Source organism: Phasianus colchicus, chromosome 30, assembly GCF_987193195.1.
Source record: "Phasianus colchicus chromosome 30, bPhaCol1.hap1.1, whole genome shotgun sequence".
Taxonomy (NCBI): domain Eukaryota; kingdom Metazoa; phylum Chordata; class Aves; order Galliformes; family Phasianidae; genus Phasianus; species Phasianus colchicus.
This window is the reverse complement of record NC_143465.1, coordinates 2500329-2522006: the sequence shown is the minus strand read 5'-3', so window position 1 is coordinate 2522006 and position 21678 is coordinate 2500329. Positions and strand designations below refer to the sequence as shown.

The 21678-nt window shown below is 63.0% G+C and overlaps 1 protein-coding gene across 2 annotated transcripts in view; it reads right to left on the bottom strand.

Moving 5' to 3' along the window:
* Positions 1-21678, bottom strand: part of THBS3 (thrombospondin 3) — a 47886-nt gene that overhangs the window by 2219 nt on the left and 23989 nt on the right. For both annotated transcript variants that reach the window (XM_090127267.1, XM_090127266.1), the window contains 10 exons: positions 20169-20276; positions 19258-19417; positions 18917-19035; positions 17631-17683; positions 16018-16211; positions 13231-13409; positions 11382-11430; positions 9485-9681; positions 5479-5651; positions 451-590 (listed from right to left, as the gene is read on the bottom strand). In XM_090127267.1, coding sequence (XP_089983393.1) covers positions 451-590; positions 5479-5651; positions 9485-9681; positions 11382-11430; positions 13231-13409; positions 16018-16211; positions 17631-17683; positions 18917-19035; positions 19258-19417; positions 20169-20276 — 1372 coding nt within the window. The remainder of the gene's footprint in view (positions 1-450; positions 591-5478; positions 5652-9484; positions 9682-11381; positions 11431-13230; positions 13410-16017; positions 16212-17630; positions 17684-18916; positions 19036-19257; positions 19418-20168; positions 20277-21678) is intronic.

Below are 21678 nucleotides of genomic sequence, written 5' to 3'. Positions count from 1 at the left end.
GGTCTCGGGGTCGGGGTGGGGGGGGTCGCGGTAACGGGGGGGGTCTCGGGGTTGGGGGGGTCGCGATAACGGGGGGGGGTCTCGGGGTCTCGGGGTCGTGGGGGTCGCTGTAATGAGGGGGGGGTCTCGGGGTCGGGGTGGGGGGGGTCGCGGTAATGGGGGGGGGGTCTCGGGGTCGGGGGGGTCGCGGTAACGAGGGGGGGTCTCTGGGAATGGGGGGGGTCCCAGTGATCGGGGTGGGAGGCTCTCCGTACCCGGGGGGGTCCCGGTACCCGATGGGGGGGGGGTCCCAGGGTGGGGGGGTCCCGATAATCGCGGTGTGTGTGTGGGGGGGGGGTTTCAAGGTGGGGTTTCTCGGGGACGGGGGGGGTCCCGGGGGGGGGGTCCTGGTACCGAGGTGTGTGTATGTGAGGGGGGGGTCCCGGGATGGGGGGGGGTCCCGGTTCTCACCGTTGCAGCGGTACTGCAGGTTGGACCAGATGATGTTTTCCTGGGAGAAGCAGAAGACCCCCAGGCGCCCCCCCCTCATGGTGGTGTCGATGATGACCCCCGAATCCGCCACCAACTGCGGGCCCTCGAACAGCCGAACCCTGCCGGGGGGGGGGGGGGGGGGGGGGGGCAGAAAAACCCGGGGGGGGGGTCAGCAAGAAACGGGGACACCGGGATGGGGAAACCGGGATCGAAGCTGGGGGGGGGGGGGGGGTCGGTGTTTGCCCCCCCACCCCACAATCCGCTCCATAGTTTGGGATGGAGACAACGACACCCCCCCCCTCGCTTCGCCCCCCCCCCTCAAACGACCCCCCCCTCCTCGCTTCGCCCCCCCCCCCCCCCCCCAAACGACCCCCCCCCCCCCATCCCGGCCCGCCGCTCCGCCGCCCGCTTTGCATCTGAATGGCGCCGCCGGGTCTCCATGGCAACCGCACAATGGACGCGGGGCCCGGACGGGGCGGACGGACGGACGGACGGACGGACAGACCCCAAACCCCCCCCCCTCCCCCCCCAACAGCACACATCCACAACCCCAATGGGAGCCTTAAAGGGGAAAAGCGGCCGTCCCGCCCCACGGGGACGCAGCGTCCGTTTGGGGCGGAACCACAACCCTACAAATGCCAGCGCCCCATTGAGGTGGGACCCCAACCCCATAGGGGGCAGAACCCCAACCCCATATGAGATGGACCCCAACCCTACAGATGCCATCGCCCCATTGAGGTGGGACCCCAACCCTAGGGGTTGAGACCCCATTCCCAATGGACCCCAACCCCATAGGGGGCAGAACGCCAACCCTACAGATGCCATCGCCCCAAGGAGGTGGGACCCCAACCCCATAGGGGGCAGAACCACAACCCCATATGAGATGGACCCCAACCCCATATGGGATTGAACCTCAAACCCATAGGAGCAGAACCCCAACCCTACAGATGCCATCACCCCATTGAGGTGGGACCCCAACCCCATAGGGGGCAGAACCACAACCCTACAGATGCCATCACCCCATTGAGGTGGGACCCCAACCCCATAGGGGGCAGAAACCCAATCCTACAGATGCCATCGCCCCACTGAGGTGGGACCCCAACCCCATAGGGGGCAGAACGCCAACCCTACAGATGCCATCACCCCAATGAGGTGAGACCCCGACCCCATGGACCCCAACCCCATATGGGATTGAACCTCAAACCCATAGGGGGCAGAACCCCAACCCTACAGATGCCATCATCCCAATGAGGTGGGACCCCAACCCCATGGACCCCAACCCCATATGGGATTGGACCCCAACCCCATAGGGAGCAGAACCCAAACCCCATGGGAGCCATCACCCCATTGAGGTGGGACCCCAACCCCATAGGGGGCAGAACCACAACCACATGGACCTCAACCCCATATGGGATTGAACACCAACCCCATAAGGGGCAGAACCCCAACCCTACAGATGCCATCACCCCATTGAGGTGGGACCCCAACCCCATAGGGAGCAGAACCCCAACCCTACAGATGCCTTCACCCCATTGAGGTGGGACCCCAACCCCATATGGGATTGAACCTCAAACCCATAGGGAGCAGAACCCAAACCCCATGGGTGCCATCACCCCATTGAGGTGAGACCCCAACCCCATAGGAGGCAGAACCCCAACCCCATATGAGATGGACCCCAACCCTACAGATGCCATCACCCCATTGAGGTGGGATCCCAACCCCATGGACCCGAACCCCATATGGGATTGAACCTCAAACCCATAGGAGCAGAACCCCAACCCTACAGATGCCATCACCCCAGTGAGGTGGGACCCCAACCCCATAGGGGGCAGAAACCCAATCCTACAGATGCCATCGCCCCACTGAGGTGGGACCCCAACCCCATAAGGGGCAGAACCACAACCCTACAGATACCATCACCCCATTGAGGTGAGACCCCAACCCCATGGACCCGAACCCCATATGGGATTGAACCTCAAACCCATAGGGACAGAACGCCAACCCTACAGATGCCATCACCCCATTGAAGTGGGACCCCAACCCCAGGGGTTGGGACCCCATTCCCAATGGACCCCAACCCCATATGGGATTAGACCTCAACCCCATAGGGAGCAGAACCCAAACCCCATGGGTGCCATCACCCCATTGAGGTGAGACCCCAACCCCATAGGGGGCAGAACCCCAACCCCATATGAGATGGACCCCAACCCTACAGATACCATCATCCCAAAGAGGTGGGACCCCAACCCCATGGACCCGAACCCCATATGGGATTGGACCCCAACCCATAGAGGGCAGAACCCAAACCCCATGGATGGCATCACCCCATTGAGGTGGGACCCCAACCCCATAGGGGGCAGAACCCCAACCCTACAGATGCCATCACCCCAATGAGGTGGGACCCCAACCCCATGGACCCCAACCCCATATGGGATTGGACCCCAACCCATAGAGGGCAGAACCCAAACCCCATGGATGGCATCACCCCCATTGAGGTGAGACCCGAACCCCATAGGGGGCAGAACCCCAACCCCATGGACCCCAACCCCATATGGGATTGAACCCCAACCCCATAAGGGGCAGAACCCCAACCCTACAGATGCCTTCACACCATTGAGGTGGGACCCCAACCCCATAGGGGGCAGAACCACAACCCTACAGATGCCATCACCCCATTGAGGTGAGACCCCGACCCCATGGACCCAAACCCCATATGGGATTGAACCTCAAACCCATAGGGAGCAGAACCCAAACCCCATGGATGCCACCACCCCAATGAGGTGGGACCCCAACCCCATAGGGGGCAGAACCCCAACCCCATATGAGATGGACCCCAACCCTACAGATGCCATCACCCCATTGAAGTGGGACCCCAACCCGAGGGGTTGGGACCCCATTCCCAATGGACCCCAATCCCATATGGGATTGGACCCCAACCCCATAGGGGGCAGAATGCCAACACTACAGATGGCATCACCCCATATGGGATTGAACCTCAAACCCATAGGGGCAGAACCCCAACCCTACAGATGCCATCACCCCATTGAGGTGGGACCCCAACCCCATAGGGGGCAGAACCCCAACCCCATATGAGATGGACCCCAACCCCGTATGGGATTGAACCTCAAACCCATAGGGGCAGAACCCCAACCCTACAGATGCCATCGCCCCAAGGAGGTAGGACCCCAACCCCATAGGGGGCAGAACGCCAACCCTACAGATGCCATCATCCCAATGAGGTGGGACCCCAACCCCATGGACCCGAACCCCATATGGGATTGGACCTCAACCCCATAGGGAGCAGAACCCCAACCCTAAAGATGCCATCACCCCATTGAGGTGGGACCCCAACCCCATAGCGGGGCAGGACCCCATTCCCAACGGACCCCATTCCCATATAGGATCGGTCCTACAGGGGCAGGACCCCAATCCCAATGAACCCCGCTCCCATATAGGATCGGTCCTACAGGGGCAGGACCCCAATCCCAACGGACCCCACTCCCATATAGGATTGGTCCTATAAGGGCAGGACCCCAATCCCAACGGACCCCATTCCCATATAGGGTTGGTCCCATAGAGGGCAGAACCCCATTCCCAATGGACCCCACTCCCATATAGGATCGGTCCTACAGGGGCAGGACCCCAATCCCAACGGACCCCAACCAGACGCCCCCCCCCCATACCCACACACGACCCCCCCCCCAGCCCCCCCCTCACCGGAAGTACCCCAATTAGGGTCTGTGCAGCAGCTCCCATCCCCCCATCCCCATACAGGACCCTCCCCCATCCCCCTTACTAATACAGGACCCCCACCCCCCAGCCCCCTCCCCCCCCATACCCATACAGGACCCCCCCCCAGCCCCCCCCCCACCGGAAGTACCCCAATTAGGGTCTGTGCACCAGCTCCCATCCCCCGATCCCCACACAGGACCCCCACATCCCACCCCCACCCAGCCCCCTCCCCTTCCCATACCCACACAGGACCCCCCCCATACCCACATACGACCCCCCCCCAGTGCCCCCCCCCCCACCGGAAGTACCCCAATTAGGGTCTGTGCAGCAGCTCCCATCCCCCATCCCCATACAGGACCCTCCCCCATCCCCCTTACTAATACAGGACCCCCACCCCCCAGCCCCCTCCCCCCCCCATACCCATACAAGACCCCCCCCATACCTACACCCGCCACCCCCCCCAGCCCCCCCCTCACCGGAAGTACCCCAATTGGGGTCTGTGCACCAGCTCCCATCCCCCCCTTCCCATTCAGGACCCCCACATCCCACCCCCTCCAGCCCCCTCCCCTTCCCATACCCACACAGGACCCCCCCTATACCCACACACGACCCCCCCTCAGCGCCCCCCCCTCACCGGAAGTTCCCCAATTGGGGTCTGTGCACCAGCTCCCATCCCCCCCTTCCCATTCAGGACCCCCACATCCCACCCCCTCCAGCCCCCTCCCCTTCCCATACCCACACAGGACCCCCCCTATACCCACAAACGACCCCCCCCCCAGCCCCTCCCCCACCGGAAGTACCCCAATTGGGGTCTGTGCACCAGCTCCCATCCCCCCATCCCCATACAGGACCCCACATCCCACCCCCACCCAGCCCCCTCCCCCTCCCATCCCCACACAGGACCCCCCGCATACCCACACCCGACCCCCCCCCAACCCCCCCACACCGGAAGTACCCCAATTAGGGTCTGTGCACCAGCTCCCATCCCCCATCCCCATACAGGACCCTCCCCCCTCCCCCTTACTAATACAGGACCCCCACCCCCCAGCCCCCTCCCCCCCTCATACCCATATAGGACCCCCCCCATACCCACATACGACCCCCCCCCAGCCCCCCCCTCACCGGAAGTACCCCAATTAGGGGCTGTGCATCAGCTCCCATCCCCCCATCCCCATACAGGACCCCCACCCCCCAGCTCCACCCCCCTTCCCATACCCACACAGGACCCCCCCCCATACCTACACCCGACCCCCCCCCAATCCCCCCCCCCCTTACCGGATGTACCCCACTTGGGGTCTGTGCACCAGCTGCCATCTGTAGGAGGTTTTGTCCCTCCATCCCACATTTCGGGGGTCTTTCCAGAGCAGCCTGACCTGCCCTGCCGTGTGCCCCGTGTGCCACAGCGCATTGCGCAGCTGCTCGCCCGGCCCCGTGGAGGACTTCACTGCCTGGGGGGGGGGGCACAAAGTGGGGGGGGGTCGGTCATCCCATTGCCGGGTGGGTTTGGGGGAGGGGGGGTCCCTACGGTGCTGGGTGTTTGGGGGAAGGGTTTGGGTCTGGGGTCTCCCCAGTGCTGGGTGGGGGGGGACTTAGGAAGGTCCCCTGGAGGACTTCACTGCCTGGGGGGGGGACAAAGTGGGGGGGGCGCGGTCATCAAATTGCCGGGTGGGTTTGAGGGAGGGGGGGTCCCTACAGTGCTGGGTGGGTGGGTTTGGGGGAAGGGTTTGGGTCTGGGGTCTCCCCAAGGCTGGGTGGGGGTGGATTTAGGAAGGTCCCTTGGAGGACTTCACTGCCTGGGGGGGGGGCACAAAGTGGGGGGGGGGCGGTCATCCCATTGCCGGGTGGGTTTGGGGAGGGGGGGTCCCTACAGTGCTGGGTGGGTGGGTTTGGGGGAAGGGTTTGGGTCTGGGGTCTCCCTGATGCTGGGTGGGATTGGATTTAGGAAGGTCCCTTGGAGGACTTCACTGCCTGGGGGGGGGCACAAAGTGGGGGGGGGGTCGGTCATCCCATTGCCGGGTGGGTTTGGGGGAGGGGGGGTCCCTACGGTGCTGGGTGTTTGGGGGAAGGGTTTGGGTCTGGGGTCTCCCCTGTGCTGGGTGGGGGGGGACTTAGGAAGGTCCCTTGGAGGACTTCACTGCCTGGGGGGGGGGGCACAATGTGGGGGGGGGGTCGGTCATCCCATTGCCGGGTGGGTTTGAGGGAGGGGGTTCCCCACACTGCTGGGTGTTTGGGTTTGGGGGAAGGGTTTGGGTCTGGGGTCTCCCTGATGGTGGGTGGGGGTGGATTTAGGAAGGTCCCTTGGAGGACTTCACTGCCTGGGGGGGGGACAAAGTGGGGGGGGCGCGGTCATCAAATTGCTGGGTGGGTTTGGGGGAGGGGGGGTCCCTACAGTGCTGGGTGGGTGGGTTTGGGGGAAGGGTTTGGGTCTGGGGTCTCCCCAAGGCTGGGTGGGGGTGGATTTAGGAAGGTCCCTTGGAGGACTTCACTGCCTGGGGGGGGGGCACAAAGTGGGGGGGGGTCGGTCATCCCATTGCCGGGTGGGTTTGGGGGAGGGGGGGTCCCTACGGTGCTGGGTGGGTGGGTTTGGGGGAAGGGTTTGGGTCTGGGGTCTCCCTGATGGTGGGGGGGGGGGATTTTGGAGGGGGGGTTGGGGGTCCTGTGGAGGAGTTCACTGCCTGGGGGGGGGGGCACAAGGTGGGTGGGGGGGGTGGTCATCCCATTGCAGGGTGGGTTTGGGAAGGAAATTGGGTCTGGGGTCGCCCCATTGGTGGGGATTTTGGGGGAAGGATTTGGGTCTGGGGTCTCCCCATTTCCGGGGGGGTTTTGGGATGAAATTGGATCTGGGGTCTCCCCATACCTGGGTGGGGAGGAAATTGGGTCTGGGGTCGCCCCATTGCTGGTTGGGTTTTGAGGGAAGGATTTGGGTCTGGGGTTCCCCCACTTCCGGGGGGTTTGGGGAGCAAATTGGGTCTGGGGTCGCCCCATTACTGGTTGGGTTTTGGGGGAAGGATTTGGGCCTTGGGTCTCCCCACTTCCGGGGTTTTGGGGAGATAATTGGGTCTGGGGTCCCCCCACTTCCGGGGGGTTTTGGAGGAAGGATTTGGGTCTGGGGTCCCCCCACTTCCGGGGGTATTTGGGAGCAAACTGGGCCTGGGGTCCCCCCACTTCCGGTGGGTATGGGGAGCATATTGGGCCTTGGGTCCCCCCACTTCCGGTGGGTTTGTGGAGCAAATTGGGCCTTGGGTCCCCCCACTTCCGGTGGGTTTGTGGAGCAATTGGGTCTGGGGTCTCCCCATTACTGGTTGGGTTTTGGGGGAAGGATTTGGGCCTTGGGTCCCCCCACTTCCGGTGGGTTTGTGGAGCAAATTGGGTCTGGGGTCCCCCCCACTTCCGGTGGGTTTGTGGAGCAAATTGGGTCTGGGGTCTCCCCACTTCCGGTGGGTTTGTGGAGCAAATTGGGCCTTGGGTCCCCCCACTTCCGGTGGGTTTGTGGAGCAAATTGGGCCTTGGGTCCCCCCACTTCCGGTGGGTATGGGGAGCAAATTGGGTCTGTGGTCCCCCCCACTTCCGGTGGGTTTGTGGAGCAAACTGGGCCTGGGGTCCCCCCCACTTCCGGTGGGTTTGTGGAGCAAATTGGGCCTTGGGTCCCCCCCACTTCCGGTGGGTTTGTGGAGCAAATTGGGCCTTGGGTCCCCCCCACTTCCGGTGGGTTTGTGGAGCAAATTGGGTCTGGGGTCTCCCCACTTCCAGGGGCTTTTTGGGAGATAATTGGGTCTGGGGTCTCCCCATTGCCAGGGGGTATTTGGGAGGAAATTGGGTCTGGGGTCCCCCCACTTCCGGTGGGTTTGTGGAGCAAATTGGGCCTTGGGTCCCCCAACTTCTGGGGGGTTTTTGGGAGGAAATTGGGTCTGGGGTCGCCCCATTACTGGTTGGGTTTTGGGGGAAGGATTTGGGCCTTGGGTCCCCCCACTTCCGGTGGGTTTGTGGAGCAAATTGGGCCTTGCTTCCCCCCACTTCCGGTGGGTTTGTGGAGCAAATTGGGCCTTGCTTCCCCCCACTTCCGGTGGGTTTGTGGAGCATATTGGGCCTGGGGTCCCCCCCACTTCCGGTGGGTTTGTGGAGCAAATTGGGCCTTGCTTCCCCCCACTTCCGGTGGGTTTGTGGAGCATATTGGGCCTTGGGTCCCCCCACTTCCGGTGGGTTTGTGGAGCATATTGGGCCTTGGGTCCCCCCACTTCCGGTGGGTTTGTGGAGCATATTGGGCCTTGGGTCCCCCCACTTCCGGTGGGTTTGTGGAGCAAATTGGGCCTTGGGTCCCCCCCACTTCCGGTGGGTTTGTGGAGCAAATTGGGTCTGTGGTCCCCCCCACTACCGGTGGGTTTGTGGAGCAAATTGGGCCTTGCTTCCCCCCACTTCTGGTGGGTTTGTGGAGCAAATTGGGCCTTGGGTCCCCCCCACTTCCGGTGGGTTTGGGGAGCAAATTGGGTCTGGGGTCCCCCCACTTCCGGTGGGTTTGTGGAGCAAATTGGGTCTGGGGTCCCCCCACTTCCGGTGGGTTTGTGGAGCAAATTGGGCCTGGGGTCCCCCCCACTTCCGGTGGGTTTGTGGAGCAAATTGGGCCTTGCTTCCCCCCACTTCCGGTGGGTTTGTGGAGCATATTGGGCCTTGGGTCCCCCCACTTCCGGTGGGTTTGTGGAGCAAATTGGGCCTTGGGTCCCCCCACTTCCGGTGGGTATGGGGAGCAAATTGGGCCTTGCTTCCCCCCACTTCCGGTGGGTTTGTGGAGCAAATTGGGCCTTGGGTCCCCCCACTTCCGGTGGGTTTGTGGAGCAAATTGGGCCTTGGGTCCCCCCCACTTCCGGTGGGTTTGTGGAGCAAATTGGGTCTGTGGTCCCCCCCACTACCGGTGGGTTTGTGGAGCAAATTGGGCCTTGCTTCCCCCCACTTCTGGTGGGTTTGTGGAGCAAATTGGGCCTTGGGTCCCCCCCACTTCCGGTGGGTTTGGGGAGCAAATTGGGTCTGGGGTCCCCCCACTTCCGGTGGGTTTGTGGAGCAAATTGGGTCTGGGGTCCCCCCACTTCCGGTGGGTTTGTGGAGCAAATTGGGCCTGGGGTCCCCCCCACTTCCGGTGGGTTTGGGGAGCAAACTGGGCCTGGGGTCCCCCCACTTCCGGTGGGTTTGTGGAGCAAACTGGGCCTTGGGTCCCCCCACTTCCGGTGGGTTTGTGGAGCAAATTGGGTCTGTGGTCCCCCCCACTTCCGGGCTGCTTCCTGGGCTCCACCTTGAGCTGCAGCCCCGGCTCGGCCACGGCGCGGAACGGCGTCGCCTGCCAGTAGGTCTGCGCCGTCTGCTTCCACTGCACCACGTAGAAGCTGCCGCTGTCCTGGAAGCTGAAGACGAAGCCGGCGTAGTCGTCGTCCGTCACCGTGTTCACGTGGAACGTGCCGCTGAAGTCCACGCCGTTGAACGCAGTGTAGCCTGGGGGGGGGGGGGGGAAAGGGGGGGTGAGGGGGGTGGGGGGGTGGGGGAAGTAGGGGGGGTTGGGGGGGGGGCTTATGGGATGGTATTGAATGCAGTGTAGCCTGGGGGGGGGGAGGGGGGGTGAGGGGAGTGGGGGTGATGGGGGGGGGGGATGGGGGGGTGGGGGGGGTTGGGGGGGAAGGGGGGATGGGGGGGGGACTTATGGGATGGCATTGAATGCAGTGTAGCCTGGGGGGGGGGAAAGGGGGGGTGAGGGGGGTGGAGGGGGTGGGGGGGTTGGGGGGGGGGTTATGGGATGGCATTGAATGCAGTGTAGCCTGGGGGGGAGGGGGGAAAGGGGGGGGTGAGGGGGGTGGGGGGGTTGGGGGGGGGTTATGGGATGGTATTGAGTGTTGTGTAGCCTGGGGGGGGGAAGGGGGGGGGGAGGGGGGTGGGGGGGTGGGGGGGGGGCTTATGGGATGGTATTGAATGCAGTGTGGACTGGGGGGGGGGAGGGGGGTGGGGGGCGTGGGGGTGATGGGGGGGGGGGGATTTGGGGGGGTGGGGGGGGTTGGGGGGGAAGGGGGGATGGGGGGGGGACTTATGGGATGGCATTGAATGCAGTGTAGCCTGGGGGGGGGGAAAGGGGGGGTGAGGGGGGTGGGGGTGATGGGGGGGGGGGGGATGGGGGGGTGGGGGGGGTTGGGGGGGAAGGGGGGATGGGGGGGGGACTTATGGGATGGCATTGAATGCAGTGTAGCCTGGGGGGGGGGAAAGGGGGGGTGAGGGGGGTGGAGGGGGTGGGGGGGTTGGGGGGGGGGTTATGGGATGGCATTGAATGCAGTGTAGCCTGGGGGGGGGAGGGGGGGGGGGGGCATGGGGTGGGTGGGGGGCGTTGGGGGAGTGGGGGGGGCTGGGGGGGGGGCTTGTGGGATGGTATTGAATGCAGTGTAGCCTGGGGGGGAGGGGGGAAAGGGGGGGGTGAGGGGGGTGGGGGGGTTGGGGGGGGGGTTATGGGATGGTATTGAGTGTTGTGTAGCCTGGGGGGGGGAAGGGGGGGGTGAGGGGGGTTGGGGGGAGGGGGCTGGGGGGGGATGGGGGGGGGGGTTATGGGATGGCATTGAATGCAGTGTAGCCTGGGGGGGGGTGAGGGGGGTGGGGGGGTTGGGGGAGGGGGGGGGTTGGGGGGGGGGCTTATGGGATGGTATTGAATGCAGTGTAGCCTGGGGGGGGGAAGGGGGGGGGGATGGGGGGTGGGGGGGGGCAGGGGGGCTTATGGGTTGGCATTGAATGCAGTGTGGCCTGGGGGAAAGGGGATTGAGAGGAGGTCTGGGGGGGGATTGGGTGCCCTATATGGGGGGGCTGTGATCTATATGGGATCCGTGCCCCATAAGGGATCCGTGCCCAATATGGGGGCTGTGCCTATATGGGGGGTCTGTGCAATATATGGGGGGGCTGTGACCTATATGGGGGGGCTGTGATCTATATGGGATCTGTGCCCCGTAAGGGATCCGTGCCCATATGGGATCTGTGCCCATATGGGGTCTGTGCCTATATGGGGGGTCTGTGCCCCATATGGGATCCACGTCCCATACAGGATCTGTGCCTATATGGGGGGTCTGTGCCTATATGGGGGCTCTGTGCCCATAAGGGCTCGGTGCCCTATATGGGGGCTCTGTGCCCTATATGGGCTCGGTGCCCGTGGGCGCTGCCCTTACCCACGGCCAGCCCCGGGTCGCTGTTCATGGTCTGCACGATCTCCATGCCCTGCAGCACGGCGCGGTCAGGGACGGCGCCCCCCCATCGTGTGCCCCCCCGCCCCACAATCCCTCCTGCCCACAGCCCCCCCCATCACCCCCCCATCACCCCCCCCACCCCCCTATAACCTCCCCCATCCCCACATCCCCCCCATAAACTCCCCCCACCAACCCCTCCCCATCGCTCCCCCCCGACAACCCCCCCATCAATCCCACCACCCCCCCATAACCCCCCCAGTCCCCCACCCCCAACACTCCCCCCACCCCCCTATAACCTCCCCCCTCCCCATACCCCCCCATAACCCCCCATACACCCCCCCCACCCCCTCCCCATCACTCCCCCCACCCTCCCATACCGCCCCGTAAGCCCCCAACCCACCATAACCCCCCTCCCCATCACCCCCCCTACCCATCACCCCTCCCATCACTCCCCCCCCTCGCCCCCCCCATACCCCCCCCACCCCCTCCCCATCACTCCCCCCACCCCCCCATAACCCCCCCATAACCCCCCTCCATATCACCCGCCCCCACCCATCACCCCTCCCATCACCCCCTCCACCCCCGCATAACCCCGCCATAACCCCCCTCCCCATCACCCCCCCCCTCACCCCCCCCCCCACCCGGTTGAGGACCACCCCCCCCCCAATAACCCCCCTCCCCATCACCCCCCCCCCACCCATCACCCCTCCCCATCACTCCCCCCATCCCCCCCATAACCCCCCTCCCCAGCCCCCCCCTCACCCCCCCCCCCCACCTGGTTGAGGACCACCCACCCCCCCCCCCCCACCCATCACCCCCCCCCCTCACCCCCCCCCCACCTGGTTGAGGACCACCCCCCCCCCCACCCATCACCCCCCCCTCACCCCCCCCCACCTGGTTGAGGACCACCCCCCCCCACCCATCACCCCCCCCACCCCCCCTAGCCCCCCATAACCCCCCTCCCCATCACCCCCCCCACCCATCACCCCTCCCATCACTCCCCCCACCCCCCCCACCCCCCCATAACCCCCCCATACCCCCCCCGTACCCCCCCCACCCCCTCCCCATCACTCCCCCCATCCCCCCCCATAACCCCCCTCCCCATCACCGCCCCCCTCACCCCCCCCCACCTGGTTGAGGACCACCCACCCCCCACCCCCCCTCACCCCCCCCTCACCCCCCCCCACCTGGTTGAGGACCCCCCCCCCCCCACCCCTGCCCACCTGGTTGAGGACCACCCACCCCCCCCCCCCACCCATCACCCCCCTCCCCATCACCCCCCCCCACCTGGTTGAGGACCACCCCCCCTCCCCCCACCCATCACCTCCCCTCACCCCCCCCCACCCATCAACCCCCCTCACCCCCCCCCCCACCCGGTTGAGGACCACCCACCCCCCCCCCCACCCATCACCCCCCCCTCACCCCGCCCCCACCACCCATCACCCCCCCCATCACCCCCCCCCACCTGGTTGAGGACCACCCCCCCTCCCCCCCATAACCCCCCTCCCCATCACTCCCACCACCCCCCCCCCCCCATAAGCCCCCCATAACCCCCCTCCCCATCACCCCCCCCCACCCATCACCCCCCCCATAACCCCCCCCCCACCTGGTTGAGGACCACCCCCCCCCCACCCATCACCCCCCTCCCCATCACCCCCCCCCACCTGGTTGAGGACCACCCCCCCTCCCTCCCATAACCCCCCTCCCCATCACTCCCACCACCCCCCCCCCCCATAAGCCCCCCATAACCCCCCTCCCCATCATCCCCCCCCCCCATCACCCCCCCCTCACCCCCCCACCTGGCTGAGGACCACCCACCCCCCCCCCCCACCTGGTTGAGGACCACCCAGTTGGGGTCGATCTGCGCGTCGCCCTCGGGGTCGAGCACGACGGTCTGGTAGGCGCGGAAGTCGGTCATGGTGACCTCGGCGCTCTCGGGACAGACGTCCAGGCCGTCGCTCACCGTGTCGTTGTCAAAGTCCTCCTCGCACGCGTCGCCCACGCCGTCCCCTAAATGGGGGGGGGGCAAACGGCTATAGGGCACAGCCCCCCCCCCACCCACCCAGACACCCAGTCATCGTCACCCGTACCATAGAGGGCACAGCTATGGGGCACGTATGGGGCAGACCCCCCCCAGACCCCAAACCATCCCCTAAATGGGGGGGGGGCAAACAGCTATAGGGCACAGCCCCCCCCCCCACCCAGCCAGAGACCCAGTCATCGTCACCCGTATCATAGAGGGCACAGCTATGGGGCACGTATGGGGCAGACACCCCCCCAGACCCCAATTCACCATCACCCCCACCATAGGGGGCACATCTATGGGGCAGAGCCCCCCCCAGACCCCACACCATCCCCTAAGGGGGGGGGGCAAACAGCTATAGGGCACAGCCCCCCCCCCACCCAGAGACCCAGTCATCGTCACCCGTATCATAGAGGGCACGTATGGGGCATGTATGGGGCAGAGCCCCCCCAGACCCCACACCATCCCCTAAAGAAGGGGGGTGGGCACATCTATGGGGCACATATGGGGCAGACCCCCCCCCAGACCCCACACCATCCCCTAAAAAAGGGCGTGGGCACATCAATGGGGCACATATAGGGCAGACCCCCCCCAGACCCCAATTACCACCCCCCCCATATGGGGCACATCTATGGGGCACATATGGGGCAGACCCCCCCCAGACCCCAAACCGTCCCCTAAAAAAGGGCGTGGGCACATCAATGGGGCACATATAGGGCAGAACCCCCCGCCAGACCCCAAACCATCCCCTAAAGAGGGGGGGGGCACAGCTATGGGGCACATATAGGGCAGACTCCCCCCAGACCCCAATTCATCATCACCCCCCCACCATAGGGGGCACAGCTATGGGGCACATATGGGGCAGACACCCCCCCAGACCCCAAACCATCCCCTAAAGAGGGGGGTAGCACACCTATGGGGCACATCTATGGGGCAGACCCCCCCCAGACCCCACTCACCACCCCCCCCCACCATAGGGGGCACATCAATGGGGCACATATAGGGCAGACCCCAATTACCACCCCCCCATATGGGGCACATCAATGGGGCACATATAGGGCAGACCCCCCCCCAGACCCCAATTACCACCCCCCCCCACCATAGGGGGCACATCTATGGGGCACATATAGGGCAGATCCCCCCCAGACCCCAATTCACCATCACCCCCACCATAGGGGGCACAGCTATGGGGCACATATGGGGCAGACCCCCCCCAGACCCCAATTACCACCCCCCCCATATGGGGCACATCAATGGGGCACATCTATGGGGCAGACCCCCCCCAGACCCCAAACCATCCCATAAAGAGGGGGGTGGGCACATCTATGGGGCACATATAGGGCAGACCCCCCCCAGACCCCACACCATCCCCCTAAAGACGGAGGGTGGGCACAGCTATGGGGCACATATGGGGCAGACCCCCCCCAGACCCCAAACCGTCCCCTAAAGAGGGGGGGGCACATCTATGGGGCACATATAGGGCAGACCCCCCCCCAGACCCCAATTACCACCCCTCCCATATGGGGCACATCTATGGGGCACATATAGGGCAGACTCCCCCCAGACCCCAAACCATCCCCTAAAGAAGGGGGTCCACACCAATGGGGCACATATAGGGCAGACCCCCCCCAGACCCCAATTACGAACCCCCAGATATGGGGCACACCTATGGGGCACATATAGGGCAGACCCCCCAGACCCCAATTCACCATCACCCCCACCATAGGGGGCACAGCTATGGGGCACATATGGGGCAGACCCCCCCCAGACCCCACACCATCCCCTAAAGAAGGGGGTCCACACCAATGGGGCACATATGGGGCAGACTCCCCCCCCAGACCCCACACCATCCCCTAAAGAAGGGTGTCCACATCTATGGGGCACATATAGGGCAGAACCCCCCCCCAGCCCCAATTCACCATCACCTCCCACCCATAGGGAGCACATCTATGGGGCAGAGCCCCCCCAGACCCCACACCATCCCCTAAAGAAGGGGGGTCCACATCTATGGGGCAGAGACCCCCCCAGACCCCAAACCATCCCCTAATGAGGGGGTCCACACCAATGGGGCACATATAGGGCAGACCCCCCCCCCAGACCCCAATTACCACCCCCCCCATATGGGGCACATCAATGGGGCACATATAGGGCAGAACCCCCCCAGACCCCAATTCACCATCACCCCCCACCATATGGGGCACATCAATGGGGCACATATAGGGCTGACGCCCCCCAGACCCCACACCATCCCATAAAGAGGGGGGTGGGCACATCTATGGGGCACATATAGGGCAGACCCCCCCCCAGACCCCACACCATCCCCTAAAGAAGGGTGTCCACATCTATGGGGCAGAGCCCCCCCAGACCCCACACCATCCCCTAAAGAAGGGGGGTCCACATCTATGGGGCAGAGACCCCCCCAGACCCCAAACCATCCCCTAATGAGGGGGTGGCCACACCAATGGGGCACATATAGGGCAGACCCCCCCCCCAGACCCCAATTACCACCCCCCCCATATGGGGCACATCTATGGGGCACATATAGGGCAGACCCAACCCCCCCCCCCCCGACCCCATGCCCCCCCCCCCCCCCACCATCCGAATCCTTTTGGTTGGGGTTTGGGATCAGCCTGCAGTTGTCGGGTCCCGGCGCGCCGTAATCGGGGACGCCGTCGTTGTCGTCGTCGCCATCGCAGTCGTCGCCGACGCCGTCGTTGTCCGAGTCCAGCTGGGAGCTGTTGGGCACCTGGGCGCAGTTGTCCTTGCTGTCCTGATGGCCGTCGCCGTCGCTGTGGGGTTGGGGAGGGGGGTGGGGGGGTCAGAACGGCGCCGCGGACCCCAAAAAGACGCCCTGTAGGTGGGGGTCCTCCAAGCTGACCCTAAAAGCTGCCCTATAGGTGGGGGTTGTTCAGCTGGACACCAAAAGCCACCCCATAGATGGGACTCATCCAGCCCGATCCCAAAAGCCACCCCATAGATGGGGGTCCTTCAGCCTGACCCTAAAAGCGGCCCCATAGATGGGGGTCAGCCAGTCTGATCCCAAAATCCATCCCATAGATGGGGGTCATCCAGCCCGATCCCAAAAGTCACCCCATAGATGGGGATCCACCAAGCTGACCCTAAAAGCCACCCCATAGATGGGGGTCGTCCAGCTGGACCCCAAAAGCCACCCCATAGATGGGGGTCCTTCAACCTGACCCTAAAAGCGGCCCCATAGATGGGGGTCGGCCAGTCTGATCCCAAAATCCATCCCATAGATGAGGGTCCTCTGGCTTGACCCCAAAATCCACCCCATAGATGAGGGTCCACCAACCTGACCCTAAAAGCCGCCCCATAGATGGGGGTCCACCAACCTGACCCTAAAAGCCACCCCATAGGTGGGGGCTGTTCAACTGGACACCAAAAGCCGCCCCATAGATGGGGATCCTTCAACCTGACCCTAAAAGCCACCTCATAGATGGGGGTCATCCAGCTGGACCCCAAAATCCACCCCATAGGTGGGGGTCGGCCAGTCTGATCCCAAAATCCATCCCATAGATGGGGGTCATCCAGCCCGATCCCAAAAGTCACCCCATAGATGGGGATCCACCAACCTGACCCTAAAAGCCGCCCCATAGATGGGGGTTGTTCAACTGGACCCCAAAAAGCCACCCCATAGATGGGGGTTGTCCAACCTGACCCTAAAAGCCACCCCATAGATGAGGGTCCACCAAGCTGACCCTAAAAGCAGCCCCATAGATGGGGGTCCTCCAACCTGACCCTAACAGTCACCCCATAGATGAGGGTCCTCTGGCTTGACCCCAAAAGCCACCCCATAGATGGGGGTCCACCAACCTGACCCTAAAAGTCACCCCATAGGTGGGGGTCCTTTGGCCCAACCCCAAAAGCCGCCCCATAGGTGGGGGTTGTTCAGCTGGACGCCAAAATCCACCCCATAGATGGGGGTCCTCTGGCTTGACCCCAAAAGTCACCCCATAGATGGGGGTCCACCAACCTGACCCTAAAAGCCGCCCCATAGGTGGGGGTCATCCAGCCGGATCCCAAAACCCACCCCATAGATGGGGGTCCTCTGGCTTGACCCCAAAAGCCGCCTCATAGATGGGGGTTGTTCAGCCGGACCCCAAAAGTCACCCCATAGATGGGGGTCGTCTGGCCCGACCCCAAACCCACCCCATAGATGGGGGTCCTGCAGCCCCCCAGCCCCACACCTGTCCTCGTTGGTGTCACACGTGTCCCCCACCAGGTCGCTGTCAGCGTCGGTCTGGAGGAGAAAAAAACCCACAGTTATGGGGCACGGAGCACAAACCCACAGATATGGGGCAGAATCCAAAACCCCACAGCTGTGGGGCAGCACCCAAACCCACAGATATGGGCACACAGGACAAACCCCACAGATATGGGGCAAAAACCAAACCCCACAGGTATGGGGCAGGACCCAAATCCCAAAGATATGGGGCAGCACCCAAACCCCACCGCTATGGGGCAGGGTTCTGCTCATCCCTGACCCCAAACCCCACAGCTATGGGGCAGGACTGTGCGCATCCCTGACCCCAAACCCCACAGCTATGGGGCAGAGCCCAAACCCCACAGATATGGGGCAGGACTGTGCTCATCCCTGACCCCAAACCCCACCACTATGGGGCAGAGCTCTGCTCATCCCTGACCCCAAACCCCACAGCTATGGGGCAGAGCTCTGCTCATCCCTGTCCCCAAACCCCACAGCTATGGGGCAGAGCCCAAACCCCACAGCTATGGGGCAGAGCTCTGCTCATCCCTAACCCCAAACCCCACAGCTATGGGGCAGGGTCCCACACACCCCTGACCCCAAATCCCCCCCATGGGGTACAGACCTGCACACCCCAAACCCCACAGCTATGGGGCAGAGCTCTGCTCATCACTGACCCCAAACCCCACAGCTATGGGGCAGAGCCCAAACCCCACAGCTATGGGGCACACAGCACAAACCCCACAGATATGGGGCAGGACCCAAACCCCACAGATATGGGGCAGCACCCAAACCCCACAGATATGGGGCAGCACCCAAACCCACAGCTATGGGGCAGAGCTCTGCTCATCCCTGACCCCAAACCCCACAGCTATGGGGCAGAGCCCAAACCCCACAGATATGGGGCAGGACTGTGCTCATCCCTGACCCCAAACCCCACCGCTATGGGGCAGAGCTCTGCTCATCCCTGACCCCAAAGCCCGCAGCTATGGGGCAGAGCCCAAACCCCACAGCTATGGGGCAGAGCTCTGCTCATCCCTGACCCCAACCCCCCCATCTATGGGGCAGAGCCCAAACCCAACATCTATGGGGCAGAGCCCAAACCCCACAGCTATGGGGCAGGGCTCTGCTCATCCCTGACCCCAAACCCCACACCTATGGGGCAGAGCCCAACCCCCCAGCTATGGGGCAGAGCTCTGCTCATCCCTGACCCCAACCCCCCCATCTATGGGGCAGGATCCCACACACCCCAAACCCCCCCAGTCCCACCTGTGTGGGGTTGCTCATTTCGGGGCAGCTGTCGCAGGCGTCCCCAACTCCGTCCTCATCGCGGTCCGTCTGCAGCGGGTTGGGCACTTTGGGGCAATTATCCAAAATATTTGGGATCCCTTTGAGGGGGAAGAGGGAGAAAAAACGACACCTATGGGACCACGACCCCATAGGGACCCCAAACCCCCCCCCCCCCCCCCACGGACCCCCGGCTCCACGTGCGTCTCAATGGAGCTCTGGCGCCCCCTGGCGGCGCTGCGTTGCGCAGCACCCTGCACCCCCAACGCCCCCCTTCCAGCAATTTGGGGTGGGGGGCGTCAATTCCTCGCCCCCCCACCCACCGTCGCCGTCGATGTCGTTGTCACACGCGTCCCCCTCGCCGTTGCTGTCGGTGTCGCGCTGGTCGTTGTTGGGGACGTTAGGACAATTATCGCACGCGTCCCCAAACGAATCCGTGTCCGAGTTCTGCTGGTCTTTGTTGGGGAACAGGCGGCAGTTGTCCTGGGGGGGGGGGGGGGAAAGGGGGGAGGAGAGGAGGGGGGGCGTTGGGTGCTGATGGGGTGATGGGGCCCCCCTGAGCTCCCAGCCATCCCAACCATCCCATTGCATCCATACCATCCCATTGCATCCATCCCATCCCATCCCATCCCATCCCATCCCATCCATCCCATCCCATCCATCCCATCCCATCCCATCCATCCCATCCCATCCATCCCATTCCATTCATCCCATCCTATTCATCCCCATCCCATCCCATCCATCCCATCCCATCCCATCCCATCCCATCCCATCCCATCCCATCGCATCCATCCCATCCCATCCCATCCCATCCTATTCATCCCCATCCCATCCCATCCATCCCATCCCATCCCATCCCATCCCATCCCATCCCATCCCATCCCATCCCATCCCATCCATCCCATCCCATTGCATCCACCCCATCCCATCCCATCCATCCCATCCTATTCATCCCCATCCCATCCCATCCCATCCCATCCCATCCCATCCCATTGCATCCACCCCATCCCATCCCATCCATCCCATCCTATTCATCCCCATCCCATCCCATCCATCCCATCCCAAAATCCCCCCCATCCCATTCCATTCCATTCCATCCCATCCCACCCCATCCCATCCCATTCATTCCCATCCCATTGATCCCATCCCATTGATCCCATCCCATCCATCCCATCCCATCCCATCCATCCCATCCCATCCCATCCCATCCCACCCCATTCATTCCCCCCCCCACCTCCACGTTTTTGATGCCGTCGCCGTCGGCGTCGTCGTCGCACTGATCCCCGATGCCGTCGTTGTCTGCGTCCTCCTGGCCTGAGTTGGGGGTCAGCCGGCAGTTGTCCTGCAAGGGGGGGGGTTAGGAGGAAGAGGAAGAGGAAGAGGAAGAGGAAGGGGGGGAGGAAGCAGAGGAGGATGGAAGAGAAAGAGGAGGAATGGGAGGAAGGAGAGGAGGAGGAAGGAAGAGGTTTAGGAGGGAAAAAGAGGAGAAGAGGAAGGGAAAAGTTTAGGAGAGAGGAAAAAGGAAGGGGAGTAGAAGGAAGAGGAAGGAGAGGAAGAGGAAGAGGAAGAAAAGGGGGGGGAGGAAGAGAGGAGGAAGGAGAGGAGGAGGAAGGGAGAAGTTTAGGAGGAAAAGTGAGGAGGAAGGAGAGGAAAGAGAGGTGGAAAAGAAGGGAAGGAGGAAGAGGAAGTTTAGGAGGAAAGGGAAGGAAGGAGGGGAGGAAAGGTGATGAAGTAGAGGAAAGAGAGGAGGAAAAGGAGAGAGGAAGAGGAAGCAGGAAAAGATGAAGAATAGGAAGAGGAAGGAAAGAAAACAAGGAAGGAAAAAGAAGAGATTCAGGAGGAAGAAAAGGAGAAGAGCAGAAGAAAAGAGAGGAGGAAAAGAAGGGACGAAGGGCAGGAAGGAAGGAAGGAAGAGAGGAAGTTTAGGAAGAGCAGGAGAAGGAAGAGAAGATGGAGAAAGAAGAGGCAGGAAATGAGAAATGAGGAAAGGAAGGAAGGTAAAGCAGAGGAAAAAGAGGAGGAAAAGGAGAGAGGAAGAGGAAGATGAAGAAGAGGAAGGAAAGGAAAAAAGGAAAGAAGAGGAAAATGTTCAGGAAGAAAAAAAGGAAAAAAGATGACAAAGTAGAGGAAGGAGAGTGGGACAAGGAGGGAGGAAGAGGAGGATGAAGAAGAGGAAGGAGAGCAAGAAAAGGAAGAAAGAGGAGGAAATTCAGGAGGAAAGAGAGGAGGAAAGATGATGAAATAGAGGGAAGAGAGGAGGACAAGGAGGGAGGAAGAAGAGGATGAAGAAGAGGAAGGAGAGCAGGAAAATGATGAAGGAGAGGAAGGAGAGTGGGACAAGGAGGGAGGAAGAGGAGGAAGTTCAGGAGGAAGGATGAGAGGAAAGATGACGAAGGAGAGGAAGGAGAGTGGGATACGAAGAGAGGAAGAGGAGGATGAAGAAGAGGAAGGAAAAGAAGAAAAGGGAAGGAAGAGGAGGAAGTTCAGCAGGAAGGAGGGTAAGAAAGACGACCAAGCAAGGCAAGGAGAGCGGGATAAGGAGAGAGGAAGAGGAGGATGAAGAAGAGGAAGGAGAGGAAGAAAAGGAAGAAAGAGGAGGAAGTTCAGGAGGAAAGAGAGGAGGAAAGATGATGAAGGAGAGGGAAGAGAGGAGGACAAGGAGGGAGGAAGAGGAGGAAGTTCAGGAGGAAGGAGGGTAAGAAATACGACCAAGCAAGGCAAGGAGAGCGGGACAATTAGGGAGG